We start from the raw sequence: 14,491 nt of genomic DNA, 5'->3' as shown, positions 1-14,491 counted from the left end.
TACTGCACCCTCCAGCCAGGCGTTCTGGGACTATCCTGCACCCTCCAGCCAGGCGTTCTGGGACTATCCTGCACCCTCCAGCCAGGCGTTCTGGGACTATCCTGCACCCTCCAGCCAGGCGTTCTGGGACTATCCTGCACCCTCCAGCCAGGCGTTCTGGGACTATATTGCACCCTCCAGCCAGGCGTTCTGGGACTATACTGCACCCTCCAGCCAGGCGTTCTGGGACTATCCTGCACCCTCCAGCCAGGCGTTCTGGGACTATACTGCACCCTCCAGCCAGGCGTTCTGGGACTATACTGCACCCTCCAGCCAGGCGTTCTGGGACTATACTGCACCCTCCAGCCAGGCGTTCTGGTACTACCAAAAGTGTTACCGCTCCGTATTTTCAGCCGTTTTTTGTTAAGCGTGTGAACATAGCCTTATAGTGTAGTTACTAAGTAGCTAATTGGAAAACATGGTGGCACCTGAGACCTTCATGACCAAACACGGTGGCACAGACAGACCTTCACCAAAGTCATGCAGGAAGGCCCCTCAGGCACCAACACTCGCTGGCTCCGCAATGTTTGTTTTTTATCCCTGTCTGCTATGACAGGAGAATAGGCGGAGCACGGCTTGGGATTGGTCGCGTGCAGCATGTGGGAACTTGGCGGGGACTTGCAGGGGTATAACCCAGTAATCCGTTTATGTGTCACCAGGGAGATTCTTGGCTGCTGTTTGCTATACTGCACCATCCAGCCAGGCGTTCTGGGACTACCAAAAGCGTTACCGCTCCGTATTTTCAGCCGTTTTTTGTTAAGTGTGTGAACATAGCCTTATAGTGCAGTTACTATGTAGCTAATTGGAAAACATGGTGGCACCTGAGGTAACCTGTCAGCTGCAGCGTCCCTCTAGTCCATCCAAGCAGTCAGAATGAGCAGGACATGCTGGAAACTGTAGTCCCACCACAGCAGGTAGACAGAGATCCCCATAGGTTAGCGCACCTGGACCCCGGTTGCTAGGCAACACACGGCTCAGTAGCAACTAGACGGAGAAGCACTCACCGGTCACTACAGCCTCGTAAAGGCGGAGCGCCGCTCTGAAGTGATAGAAGAGAAGGAATCCTGTCACAAAGAGCAGCAGACACACGTACGCCCAGTATCTGCACAGACAGCCCTTCACCCGAGTAATGCGGGAAGACCCTGAGGCACCGACACTCGATGGCTCCGCCATGTTTGTTGTTGTTTTTTTTTTATCCCTGTCTGCTACGGCAGGAGAATAGGCGGAGCACGGCTTGGGATAGGTCGCGTGCAGCACGTGGGAATTTGGCGGGGATTTGGAGGGGTATAACCCAGTAATCCGTTTATGTGTCACCAGGGAGATTCTTGGCTGCTGTTTGCTATACTGCACCCTCCAGCCAGGCATTCTGGGACTACCAAAAGTGTTACCGCTTCTATGTAAGCAGTGCCATTGAATTTAACGTCATTCACTGTCATGCACAGTAAATATTTTTACCACAAGGACACAGAGCTCGTGAGCGCTATTCGCCACAAACAATAAATAGAACGTTCTTCCTCCAGTGCTGTGACTCTACTAACATGGCGTTCGCTCAGTATCCCCGCTTCCGCCTTAGACCGGAAATTCCCCCTCCCTTCCCGCGGTGCTTTGCGCTCTCCTCTCAGTGGGGCTGGGCCAGTTGGAGCCAAGATGGCAGACTACGAGGATCGGGTGTCTGACGATGAGAAGGTATATAGCCGCTGGACGGTTAGCCATTGTGGTTGTGAGATGTGTCGTATAGTTCCGAGAGTATATACATCAGGCCGAGTTGTTATTAGACTCGTTTTTGCCGTTGTCCGCATTCCTTTTAACCCTGTCATAGCCCGATCTCTGGCGTCGCGGTGTGCAGCAGGTAATACCTGGGCCCGGCTATTAAATAGTTAACGGCTGCTTCAATAGACCTGCATGGTGTTTGCGACTAGTAATTCTTGCGACTCGTGAAACTACAAGTTCCAGCACGTCCTGTCAAACACCTACGGCGCTGTGCACGTACAAGGCTGGAGACGTCCCGTTTTCTTGTGATTCACATCTGACAGCTCCTGTGTTTACAAACACTCAGAGCTGTGCTCGTTACGAACTGGTAGTTGTCAATGGCAACCTGTCAGGCTGCAACCTCCTGGCCATCCGCTGTAATCACAAGCTATGGGCAGCGCTCCTCGGCTGTGCTCTAGGTTATACAAGTCTTCCCATGTTCTCAGGTTCTTCTGATCGTTTTTATTGTTTTGTTTTTTATCAATAAATTGATTTAGGTCGTCGGATTGCTGGCTAGTCCCTGCTTATTTCTGGGTGTCCACTCCCTCAGTGTCTTCTAATAATAGCCAGAAAGAGAATCCTGTATCTCTATAAGGCTGACTCCTCTAGTCTTATCATGTATTGCTAGAGCAGCCAAAGTCTACTGGAAATGAACCCCCGGAGACTCCATTTCTTTGATGCAGATGCTTTTATTTTGTGGGTCTTCTAAATTCTTCATGTTTTCTGCCATTTATATGATCTTAGAATGCTGCCACTGTGATTTAAAGACAAACCTCCCCTTTACTTGGTCCCCTCAGCCAGAGCGGGGCCACCTCTTGTCAGCTTAGCAGCCGGCCAGTGTACTTTAGAAAATGTGTTTTCCAGTTTAGAGAACTTCCCGTTCATGTGCTCCATTAGGCATATGGACATCTTAGCAGGTGGGTCCCCCACTTAGGACCCAGTGCAGAGAGCCGCTGACCTCTGGATGGCCGCCACGCAATACTACGTTTTCCTGCAGGGGAAGCGCTTAGCCATCTATATCCTCCCACTCTCAGATGAATGGGGTTTTATGCGATGAAAATAAAACGCGTTATTCTGGCACTCTGAGAGGCGATTGCGGGTCCGTTTTATCAGTGCGTATAATGCAATGTTCTATGACCGCGCTACTACGTTAATGCATTGTACGAGCCCCAAATCACGGTCTTTATGTCTAGTGCAGGTTCTGAGGGGTCGGTTTGTAATACAAAAGAGAGAAGTATCAGTTTTTTTATTTTATGCTTTTTCTTCCTTTTGGATCTATTCCTGTGTTTGGCTAAAAAAGAAACTACATATGTGTTTCCATCTTTAATGGGGAGTGTGAAATTAGGAAAGGGTTCTGTTTTTTCCCCTAGAAAACAGCCCCACGTTTGTACATTAGTTGCGGCTGGTATTTTTTATTGTTGCGTCGTTGTTTTTAAATAAAAATGAAGCAACTTTGCAAATCGTCTCCTACACTTTTGTGTATGCAGCTCCTATGCAGAGCTATGGTTAGACTACAAACAAACCGGTGCTCCTGCAGTCAAACTCCTTATCTATCCCCTAATTCTTGCTAACCTCACGAATGTACGTTAGGAGAAGGTCTGGAGCGTTCCAGTATACCTTGGGGGAAGTTAACAACGTTCCTATGCCAGTTTTCTGGCACAGAAATGTTGCATTTGACCCAAAAGTTGCCAAAATTGTGACTTTTGGCCCGTATTCCCCGCTATCGCCACTTACAACAAAAAAAACATTGGGCAAAGCTTAGCAGAAGTGGCGTGGCCAACACGGCCCTGCGCGTTTACTATCATTTACGCCAGAAACTGGTGTAAATGATATGGGAAATTTATGCCAGCTCTTGGCTGGCGTAAATTTAATTCAGTGTCGCAAGGACAGCCAAATATGTGATATTTATTAAGAGGCGTGTGCCTCTTAATAAAAAAGACAAGCTAGGGTAAGGGTATGTTCACACGGCAACGCCAATTACGTCTGAAATTACGGAGCCGTCTTCAGGCGAAAGCAGCTCCTGCATTTCAGACGTTTTGACAAGTGCACGCGTTTTTTGCGGCGTCTTTTACGGACGTAATTGGAGCTGATTTTCATTGGATTCAATGAAAAACTGCTCCAATTACGTCCCAAGAAGTGACATGCACTTCTTTGAGGCGGGCGTCTTTTTACGCTCCGTCTTTTGACAGCGGCGCGTAAAAAAAAAAGCCAGTCTGCACAGAACACAGTAAGACCCATTGAATTCAATGGGCAGATCTTTGGAGCCTTTTTTTTTCGGACGTAATTCGAGGCGTAAAACGCCTGAATTACGTCCGTAAATAGGGCGTGTGAACATACCCTTAGAGGCGACAAATTTATTTAGACTGGCGGTCTTAATATATCTACCCTTTTGTGTTTTAATTCCTCAGAACTTTCAAGATCTGCTTTCTTTTTAGTGATTGGGAACAATTTCGTTTTCATCCAGAGACTAAAAACCCCCACAGACCTAATCCTGCTCGCAGCGGAGTCACATACAATTGTATGTAGTCTTAGGAAGCCTCTGTGGGCTACGTGGATCCGCATCAACCATGTACATGGCACAACCAAAATATAGCACGTCACAATAAGACAGACTGTCAAGATGGCTCTAGTGCACCCCATTCTCCTCGATTTGTTCTAGAAAGCGATGGGTACACTTGTAAGCTTGAGGTGGCACAGCTCTCAAGTTGTAAGTGGCAATGATATAATGGCAAGGCTCTGTTCAGAGCCTCCGTCAAAACGATGGACACTATGACGGAACTTGATGGACCCTAATATAAGTCAATGGGTTCTATTGGGCGATGGTGGTATCTGTCGTATAATGGATCTGACTTATAAACGGAAGCCACAACGCAGATTTAAAAAACAAAAACCGACTGTTTACGTTTGTTTCTCTCAAACTTTCCTGCTGCTGAACTTGATGGACTTCTTAAGTGAACCGTCGAGCGCGCATTTACATGTTGAAACACAATTGGACTGGAATTCCCTGCATTCACAGGAGAAACGATCTGCTCGGCCTATGGGTTATTGATGAAAATTCTTCTTTTCGCCAACGAAAAAAATCCAACCTTGTAATTGACACTGTACGGTGTGTTCGTTTTCAGCATCACTTTATTGCTTTTCTAGCTGATCCGTGTCACCATACAGCTAGTCGGCCGAATGGATATGAGGGGTACAGCTTGACGTCCTGTCACCACTTCTGTGTACTAAAAAAAAAAAAATCAATCCGGCTACGTGATGTGTATTCAGAATCCTGACCACTTCTGATTTACAGCACAGCGAGATCTCGCCGTGAATGACAGTTTACAGCGTAATCTCGCGAGACTACGCCTGCTATGCTGTAAATCACAGAGACGCTACAGAAGTGGTCAGGATTCTGAATACACATCCCGTCCTGGCTGGAGGTAATGTATATTCATTATCAGGACACTGCAGTAATGTTAGTGTTTGTGTGTTTGGCTGCACATAGCGATATAGCTATATCGCTATCCGCAGTGTAAATGAATGGAGAGAAGTGTATGACGCTGATTGGTCAGCGTCATACACTTCTCTCCACAACGCCCACTTGGCCATATAGTAAAACACACCCAGTTGTCCATTGAGAAACTCATTAGCATAAAGCTAATATAGGTCATAACTCAAAAATGATAGTTTTTCTAAATAAATAACACTGGTGTAATCTACATCACCGCGCCGATCACATCATGTACAATATAGGCCACTTATAATGTGGTGACAGAGCCTCTTTAAGCGACAATATTAGATTCTGCCCATTTTTTAAGAGTGGGGCTGTTTTATGGAAACAAAGAAGCTGGTGGTACTTTTTAATGTAATGCAACCTCTTAAACGTCAGCTGATGAAAAGCCAAGGATGCAAACTTTTGCTAAGGGACACGACTTAGGGTGTCTTGTCTCTTATTTCAGGCAGGGGAGGGGATGGGGCAACTGCTGCAGCCAATTTCTTAAAACTCATCCACTTGCCTGCAACAGTCTTCTGATGCAGATTTTCGACCCGCAAATCCGGCTGGAAAATCCACAACAAATCTGCTACGTGTGCAGGAGCCTTACTGTCCGAGAACGGTCTTGTCTGACATTCACTGTATGATAAATGTGCCACATCTTGCTAGACATTTTAGACACTTCTCTTCCTTATGCCACCACTTGGTTGGCTTACTTTAGGCCTCGTGCACACTTCCATCACCGTTTTAGCGGCCATGTAATTTCCGTGTTTCCGCTTCCGAGCGCCGAGCATTGTACTATCCAGGGTGCTGAAAGTGCAGGGTTGTTCATCGCTAGTCACTGTACTGGGTGCTGAAAGAGTTAATGGGCTGCACTGATCGGCGGTAACTCTTTCAGCACCCTGGACAGTGACTAGCGCTGAAGAATGACCATGCTCGGTGCTCGCAAAATACAATTTATGAAATAAAAAAATCAGTTCATACTTACCCAGAACTCCCTGCATTTTCCTCCTGTCAGGCCTCCTGGGATGACGTTTCATCCCATGTCACCGCTGCAGCCAATCACAGGCTGTAGTGGCGGTCACGCAAGTCTGGATGACGTCAGGAGGCCGGCCTCCAGGGATGACGCTTCATCCCACGTGACCGCCTCTGCAGCCAATCACAGGCTGCTGCGTCATACAGGAAGGTCGGACTGGAGGAAGAAGAGGGACTCGTCACCAAGACCGGGGTACATATGAACTGCTTTTTATTTTATTTTTAATCAGCAGCCTCTTCTCTCTATCAGTGATTGATAGAGACAAGTGGCTGCCGATTAGTGTAATATATCTGTAATGTACTTCTGCCCGCCCGCCCGTTGCTAGGCAACGGCTCCGTCACACACGGACGGCACACGGATGCCTTCCTATTAAGCTACACCGCTCGCTCGATTTTCCGGGATGGGCCAAGCAAAGACTATCAAAAATTAAGGGAGACGATGAGCGCTTCATCCGCTTTATTTTAACGATCGCTGGGGGTCTCAGCGCTTAGACCCCCACTGACCAAAACTTATGACATGTCAAAAGTTTGAATGTTTAGTCACACCTTGAAAGAGACAACTACAGCTCCGAGCTACGGATCTGTACAGGACTGTGTTCTGCCGTTCAATGTTTGTACAGAACAATTCTCCCTAGAAGCAATGCTTCAATGGGGAAAAAAGGTATGACATCTAATGGAGAATGGCACGATTTTTTTTTCTATTATGTTTGGGACGCGGCAGAAAACCCACGGTATGCCTCTGCAAGAAACCGAGGTACTGTAAAGGCCTCATTCACGTCTACGGGTGCCCTATTACGGCGCCATACAAAACTGCTTAGGAATGCTGGAACTGCAGAAGAGAATTGGTGTTGTCCACAGTCTTTGTTTTCTATTAAGCTGCCCATACACATCAGATAAATGTTGTTGGGTCCTACTAACAATCTAATGTATGTTAGGACATCCTAAGGCTACATACACACAACAGGGAAAAACAGTCGCACGGCCGTTTTCAGAAAGACCTAGTTCATCCATGAAACATAAAGGGTCAGTTTTTAACGGCCGTTTTTCAAGAATTTATCCTTGTGACGCCCATTAATGACTGATCCTGGCCAAGAGGACTCAAAGGGCACAACGCTACTTTAAGCACTGAGCCTGGGGAAGCCCTTGACGTCACTGGCCATATATGGACAATGACGTCAGGGGATCCTCCTGGAGCAGAATCCCTGGCAAGAGTGTTGCCGGTATTTGTGCTCCTGGAGGAGCCACTGGCGTCACTATCCATATATATACAGTGACGTCAGGGGATCTTCCTGGAGCGAAAACACCGGCCAGAACTTTGCCAACGCTCTTGCCGGTGACTCTGCTTTTTGTGGACCCTCTGGCGTCCCTTTCCATAAATGGACAGTGACGTCGAGGGGTCCTCCTGGAGCGGAATCCCCGGCCAGAGCATCAGGGGAGGGTGGGGGTGTGTGGTGCGATCTACAAGGGGGGGGGGATGCGATCTACAAGAGTCGGGTACAATCTACTATATGGGTACTATTTAGAGGGCGCCCTGGCGCTATCTACATAATTCATCTGTGGCATGAACTATGTGGGCACTGTGTGTGGCACAATCTAGAGTGAGCACTGTGGCACCATGTGGGCGCTGGTACTTTCTATGTGGGCACTAGCTACAGGGGCGCTGTAGTGTTTTCAGGTGGGTGGACAAAAAAAAAAAACACTGAAAATTTGGAGACCCACTGATGCAAAATGTGAAAAGCTGACAGTTGATCTGTTTTTAATGGCCATTTTTTTTCAGTGTCCTTTGAATGTAGCCTGAGGCTCCATGCACACGTCCATAGTTTTTATCCGCAATTACGGATCCGTAGTTGCGGATAAAATACTGACACATTCATTTCGTTCGGCCACAGACACCTTCATGTATATGTATGGGTGTGTCCCCGAGCCGTAGAAATGAGCCACAAAAAATAGGACATCCTATTTTTAAGCATTTACGGACCGTTCTCCTATACTTATTACTGTAAGTCCGGTCCGATGACACTCCCCAGTCCGTCTGTGCAGTATTTACTGACTGTAAATACTGCACGGACGTGCGCATGGGGTCTAACTGTCCACAAAATCTGCTGACGAGTCTCGGCTGAGCTGGGAGATGAGCCAGTGGCACAGGTGTCTGGCAGCAGCGTGTATCGCCCTTCCCTCGCCAGTGTTTGGCCTGCATCAGTGACCCATTCATTCTCTGCGCTGCTTAACAAATAGGGCAGGTAATGTGATCAATTTTTACTTGAATTCCACTTTCATGATACTTCTAATATAACACTGGAGAGATGAACATCGCAGAATATGTCGCTGTTAAGTAATAACTAACAATGTAAAATAAATGTGACGCAAGGCTTGGCGATTTTGTGGGGAGAGCCTATGTGCGGTCTGTTGTGGAGTGATCACATTGTGCGCGATCCGTAGCTCATATCTCATCACTCAGCCTCCAGCCATTATTTCAGGGTGTGGTTTCCTTTCGTCTCACGTCGCTGTGTGTTTTGCAAACATTCATTCAGATAGCATTTTAAAAAAAAACTTCCCTATTTAAAAGTCTGTAGTGAACGGGGCTTTGTTGGAAGTTTCAGTTAATTCTAAATGATATATTCTGGCTGTTTAATAAAGGACAAGCAAAAAGAGAACGAAAATAATGTATCATGGATATGACAAATTATAATATATATATATAGTTTTATCCTTTTTTTTTTTTTATCACTACTTTTCTTACAACATTGTAAACTGAAAAGGGCGAGGCTGTGACGCCTTTATAACTTTTGCCATGCAAACAATTCATCAAGTTGACCCCATTTGTAGCGGTCATTGAAGGTACAAAGTTATGACAAGCAGGTGGTCACACTTTATAATGCGTCTACAGGAGCTTGAATAGCATCAATTCAGGTGTCATCACAGTAAAGCCCATATCCTTTTCCATCCGTCTTCTGTTCAATTGAGTCCTTAGGATGCTGAGATATGAGGAGCTATTTGTTGGGGTTAACTGTTACTGAATAATACAATAGTGTCATTGTCGGATTAATTACTCAAATCTAAATTTCTTTCATTTTATAGAGCAAGTATTTTGCGTGTACAAAGCGACAAAATATACTGGCGCTATATAAGTCACGGGCAGTACATGGGTTTTCATTTGCCACTTCCTTAAAGTGTACGTAACTTTTCAGAGGGCTTTTCAGAATAAGCTGTCATGAGGAATAACACGATTTCTGCCCATGAATTGTATCCTGCATTATTTAGCAGTTGTTTCCCTCTGCAGGCTCTATCTCGAATTTTCAGTTTTCTGAACTAGTGGGGGAAGCCTAACTGAAATTATGTCTTCTGCACATATAGATTGAGACCAGAGAGCAGGATTCTCTAATATATATATTAGACAGACAGGCAGACGTGCTGCAGCAGCATGGAGGAGATTTTAAATCTGTAGAGTAATGTAGCTGAGAATTCAGCAGTGGGAGGGGATATAACGCTTACCAGCAGCCTGTGTCTCCTCTTTGCTCACCCTACCCCCTCCATAGACTTCTATGTGCATTGTCTGTGTCTTTCTCTGCTCACCTCCCCTGCTATAGATTTATATGGGCAAGCGTGTCTGTGTCTTTTTCTCTGCTCTTTTCCCCATAGACTTTTATATGCCGTGTGTCTGTCTCTCTCTCTGTCTCTCTCTCTGTCTCTCTCTCACTCACTCACTCACTCCTCTGAGCTGGGCACAGACCCATTCCCAACTTTGTCTCTAAAGTGGTACTGTTTAGGATAAATAATCAGATTCATGGCTCTTCATTTTAGCCGTCATTGGGCTTCCGTTCATGGGTTCCATTAGAACTTTCCGTCGTTGGAACCCATGAACGGAGAGCCAAACGGAAACCATAGCTTCCGTCTGCATTCCGATTGATCTCATTGGTAATGCGTCCGTTGTGATAGGTTTCAGTTTGTTTCCGTTCTATAAGGTTCCTATTTTTTTTAGCAGAAAAAATAGCGCATTCGACTACGCTAAAAAACCTGAAACCTTACAGAACATAAACAAACGGAAACCAATTGCAACAGAAGCATTGCCATTGAAATAAATGGTAATGCGGACAGAAGCTATGGTTTCCGTTAGATCTTTTTGTTGGAAAAATCCATGAACGCAAGCTGATGTGAACAGGTCCTTAGGCTATATTCAAACGACCGTGAAATAAAATGGTCATTAAAAAAGGATCAACTGTCAGTTTTTCATCGCCGTTTTACATACGTGTGTCTCCAAAATTTCATCCATTTTTAAATCCGTCTCACCGTTTGTCATGGCCATTTAAAAGATTTATGGATTTTATTTGTCAGGGGGGTTTTTTGGTCCCAACCCCCTGAAAACACCACAGTACCCATGTAGATACTGCCGCAATGCCACTGTAGACCGTTCCCACTGTACGTAGTGCAACAATGCCCACCCTAGACAGTGCCCATATAGTGCCACACCGCCCTTGTAGATAGTGCCACAACTCTCTTGACCTCCAGCCTGGACGTCATGTGTAATCAGAATCCTGACACTTCTGAATCTTTTTTGTGAGATTCCAGCAACGGATACGAAATCTCGCGAGATCACGGAGCTAAACGAGATTTGGTTTCACTTGCCGGAATCTCACAAAAAAAGAGTCAGAAGTGTCAGGATTCTGAGTACACATGACGTCCAGGCTGGATGGTCATGTGTATTGATTATCAGGACACTATAGTAATGTTAGGGCTTGTGTATGAGGCTGCATATAGCGATATATCTATATCGCTAGTGCAGTGTAAATGAATGGAGAGGAGTGCATGATGCTGATTGGTCAGCGTCATGCACTCCTCTGTACAACGCCCACTTGGTCGAAAGTAAAAACACGCCCACTTGGGCATTAAGAAAGCTCATTAGCATAAACCAAAATCTCTCCTAACGTTGTGAAAAAAGATCGTTTTTTTTAAATAAAAAGCATTACTGTCACCTACATTACAGCGCCCATCTCCTTATATAGGAGACAGGGCACTTATTACGTGGTGACAGAGCCTCTTTAAGTTGATGTTAGAAGATTGTTTAAACTGGAGTCATTTTGATATGTAAGAAAATAGCATTGGTTGTCCTGCACACATGAACTATATGGCCTTATTCACACGAGCGTATTTCACGTTCGCGTGCTGTCCGTTTTTTTCGCGGACACCACACGGACCTATGAAAATCAATGGGGCTGTGAAGACTTGCGTTGTGTGTCTGTTGCGTGAAACTCACTGCATGTCCTGTTTTGGTTCATTTTTGCGCACCAGTTGGTAAAGAAATGATGAGGACAAAAAAAAACACCTCCTTCAGGTTTTTTTGCTGATGTAAAAAACACGTGATGACAGACGCGCACCGTACACGGATGCCACACGGAACTGCAACGATGGACAAACGCTGCGTTTTTTACGCGCACAAAACGGACACGTTCATGTGAGTAAGGCCTAACTCGCACTAATTGCTAGCACATCCGTGCCTGTAACTGCAGTGCCCCGTTTGTTTTAGAGATTGGAGTGGGTCCCAGCTCATAGGCCCCCCACCAATGCAATCCAAAATGATGGGAGAATCATGTAAATCAGAGGGTCTCTTTTACTGTACTATAAGGCCCCCTGCACGGGGCAAAAATGCTGCGGAAGTTCTGCAGCGTATTACAGCAAGAGCAAAGTGGATCAGATTTGAACAAATCTTATCCGTGCTCTGCGGAAAATATCTGCAGAAAACAATCTTCAGCGTGTCAATTTTTTCATTTTTTTTAGTGCTGATTTTGACACATGGAAACCGCATCGGAATCGGCACCAAAAGAACGTCCGAGATGGCCCCTATTGATATCAGTGGGAGGCAGAGGAGTTGGTTTTTTCTCGGGCAGCTATTAGCCGCTCGCAGGGAAAAAATAGCGACATGCCGCAGTTTCTGCCTCTGACCTCCCATTGACATCAATGAGAGGCAGAAAAAAACCTGTGGTGCCAGTTTCCAAGCGTATTTCTCTGCATTTTTTGCCTGCGCTCCTTGCACTAGCTTCAATGGCCGCGGGCAAAATACGCCGCAAAACACGCTACGAAAACTGCGGCAAAAAAAAGCGCAGGCAGGTCAACCTCTTCCTCAAAATTCCTGAAGGAATTCTGAGGCAGATTTTTTTTTCTGCCTGTAAAAAAAACAAAACCTCTTGTGTGAGCAGGGCCTGAGGCTGTGTTCACACGACCATGTTACGTCCGTAAAGTACGGAACGTATTTCGGCCGGAAGACCCGGACCGAACACACTGCAGGGAGCCGGGCTCCTAGCATCATAGTGATGTACGACGCTAGGCCTCGCTGCAGGACAACTGTCCCGTACTGTAATCATGCTTTTAGTACGGGACAGTAGTTCCACGGAGAGGCAGGGACTCCTAGCGTCGTACACAACTATGATGCTAGGAGCCCGGCTCCCTGCACTGTGTTCGGTCCGGGTCTTCCGGCCGAAATACGTTCCGTACTTTACGGACGTAACATGGTCGTGTGAACCCAGCCTAAATGGTGCAGTCATATGTGGCAGATTTTGTTTGAAGTCCATTATTGCATGTATTCACTGTTCAGTAATAACCTTGAGGCTGGTCTCACACGTGCGGTTTTGATGTAGTTTTTGAAGCCAATGCCAGGTGTGGATCGTAAAGGTAGAGGGGACATATATAGGAATTATTCTATGTTTTTTTTTTTGTTTTTTTAAATCACGATTGATGAAGGATTATTTAGGCCACACTCCCTATTTGCATACTACACTATTGAATTAATATTTATTCCCTGAGCCTGCTTTATACTACTGTATATAATCTGCCCCCTGACACTGCCCCCACACAGTATATTGCCCCAATAGTGCACGATAAAAATAATATTATACATACCTAACCCCATTCCAAGACGAGTCAAGGATATCCTTCTGGTCTGTGCGGCACAGCGCAGATAGGCGCGATGATGTCACTGCCCCGCGTCTGGCGATACATAGTGATTGGTAGAGTAAGGACCTTACGGTGCCCTGCTCTACCATATGGATTCAACTGTATCTGCGCCCTGAAGATGTAGATACAGTTTAAACCTGGAAAAAATTATTGATAAAACCGAAATTCACAAAATGACGTCAATTAATTGCGCTGGATTATTTTTCGACTAATTGCCCAGCCCTACTTCTGGCTGTGGCTTACTCCTTGTAAACACATCCGCGGGGGTTGTTTTTGTTCAGGTTTTTTTTTATGCAGGTTTTGAAGCAAACAGCAGGTATGGATCATAAAGGGAGAATAAAGTATAAGGTCCTCTGTATATGGGTCAGATTTGCTGCAGAAAATCCAACCTAGAATCTGCAGGGGAATCCACTCGAAAATCTCCACCAAATCATGCTTCTTTTGGTGTGGATTTTTAGGCGGATTGTCTGCGGCAGAAAACAGACGAAAAAAAAACTGTGCTCCGGTTTCGTCACGTGTGATCGCTGCATCCCTTGATTGGCTGCAGCGATCACATGTGACGAAACATTTATCACTGGAGGCCTGCTGTACAGAGACCAGCCGGGGGACCAAGGACTCGTCCACTGAAAGTACATTACTGAGCACTTTACTATGTTACAATATATTAATTATATTTTTTGAACAGGATTTATTTATTTTTATTGTATTTTTTCTAACTACTGAATTTTGTCTACAGAGATCAAGATTGAAAGCGGTGAAATGCATGGGATATTTCAGCTTCAGAAATAAATGTGTTTAAGGTTAAAAAAAAAAAAAAGGGCACGTTTCATTCACTAAAGAATGTATGTGGCATTTGTTGAGGCAGAGAAGGGGTTAACACTTAAATACAGGCCACTCAAAGGAAGTTGGTTCAGAGAAGTTCATGGAAATTGCCTGAAATGGTAAAAAAAAAGATGAGGCCGGAAGTCGCAGTGATGAGATCGCGGCGGCCTCTCACTAAACATCTGCTGCTCCGTTGCCTTGATGTAAAACGTCTCTGCAAAGCAGTTGTGTAAAATCAAGCGATCTGCAGACCCCCACATGAACTTTATTACGCATTTTCAGGATTCTCGAGGACGCTCACAATAAATCTGGCGTAGTTTCTAGACATTTTTTCAGTGCAATCATCTATATCACATTAACGTCTCTAAATCAGTGTGTACGTATTAACGCCAATTTATCATATGATTGTCATCCCTATGGGAGAAA

The 14,491-nt window shown here is 45.5% G+C and overlaps 2 protein-coding genes across 9 annotated transcripts in view; one reads left to right on the top strand and one right to left on the bottom strand.

Annotated features, from left to right (window-relative positions):
• Positions 1-1,485, bottom strand: part of ST7L (suppression of tumorigenicity 7 like) — a 245,254-nt gene extending 243,769 nt beyond the window's left edge. For 3 of the 8 annotated variants that reach the window (XR_012881529.1, XM_075853863.1, XM_075853860.1), the window contains exon 1: positions 1,044-1,485. Coding sequence is in view for 6 of the 8 variants with exons in the window: in XM_075853863.1 (XP_075709978.1) it covers positions 1,044-1,404 (361 nt within the window). In the remaining 2 variants the exon portion in view is untranslated. The remainder of the gene's footprint in view (positions 1-1,043) is intronic. The other 5 variants (XM_075853862.1, XM_075853865.1, XM_075853866.1 and 2 more) reach the window with 3 other exon arrangements.
• Positions 1,486-1,617: 132 nt separating this feature from the next.
• Positions 1,618-14,491, top strand: part of CAPZA1 (capping actin protein of muscle Z-line subunit alpha 1) — a 40,495-nt gene continuing 27,621 nt past the window's right edge. The window contains exon 1 of the mRNA XM_075853868.1: positions 1,618-1,725. Coding sequence (XP_075709983.1) covers positions 1,687-1,725 — 39 coding nt within the window. The 5' untranslated portion in view covers positions 1,618-1,686. The remainder of the gene's footprint in view (positions 1,726-14,491) is intronic.

This window comes from Rhinoderma darwinii, chromosome 2 (genome assembly GCF_050947455.1).
Source record: "Rhinoderma darwinii isolate aRhiDar2 chromosome 2, aRhiDar2.hap1, whole genome shotgun sequence".
NCBI lineage: Eukaryota > Metazoa > Chordata > Amphibia > Anura > Rhinodermatidae > Rhinoderma > Rhinoderma darwinii.
This window is presented reverse-complemented; position numbering and strand designations above follow the sequence as displayed.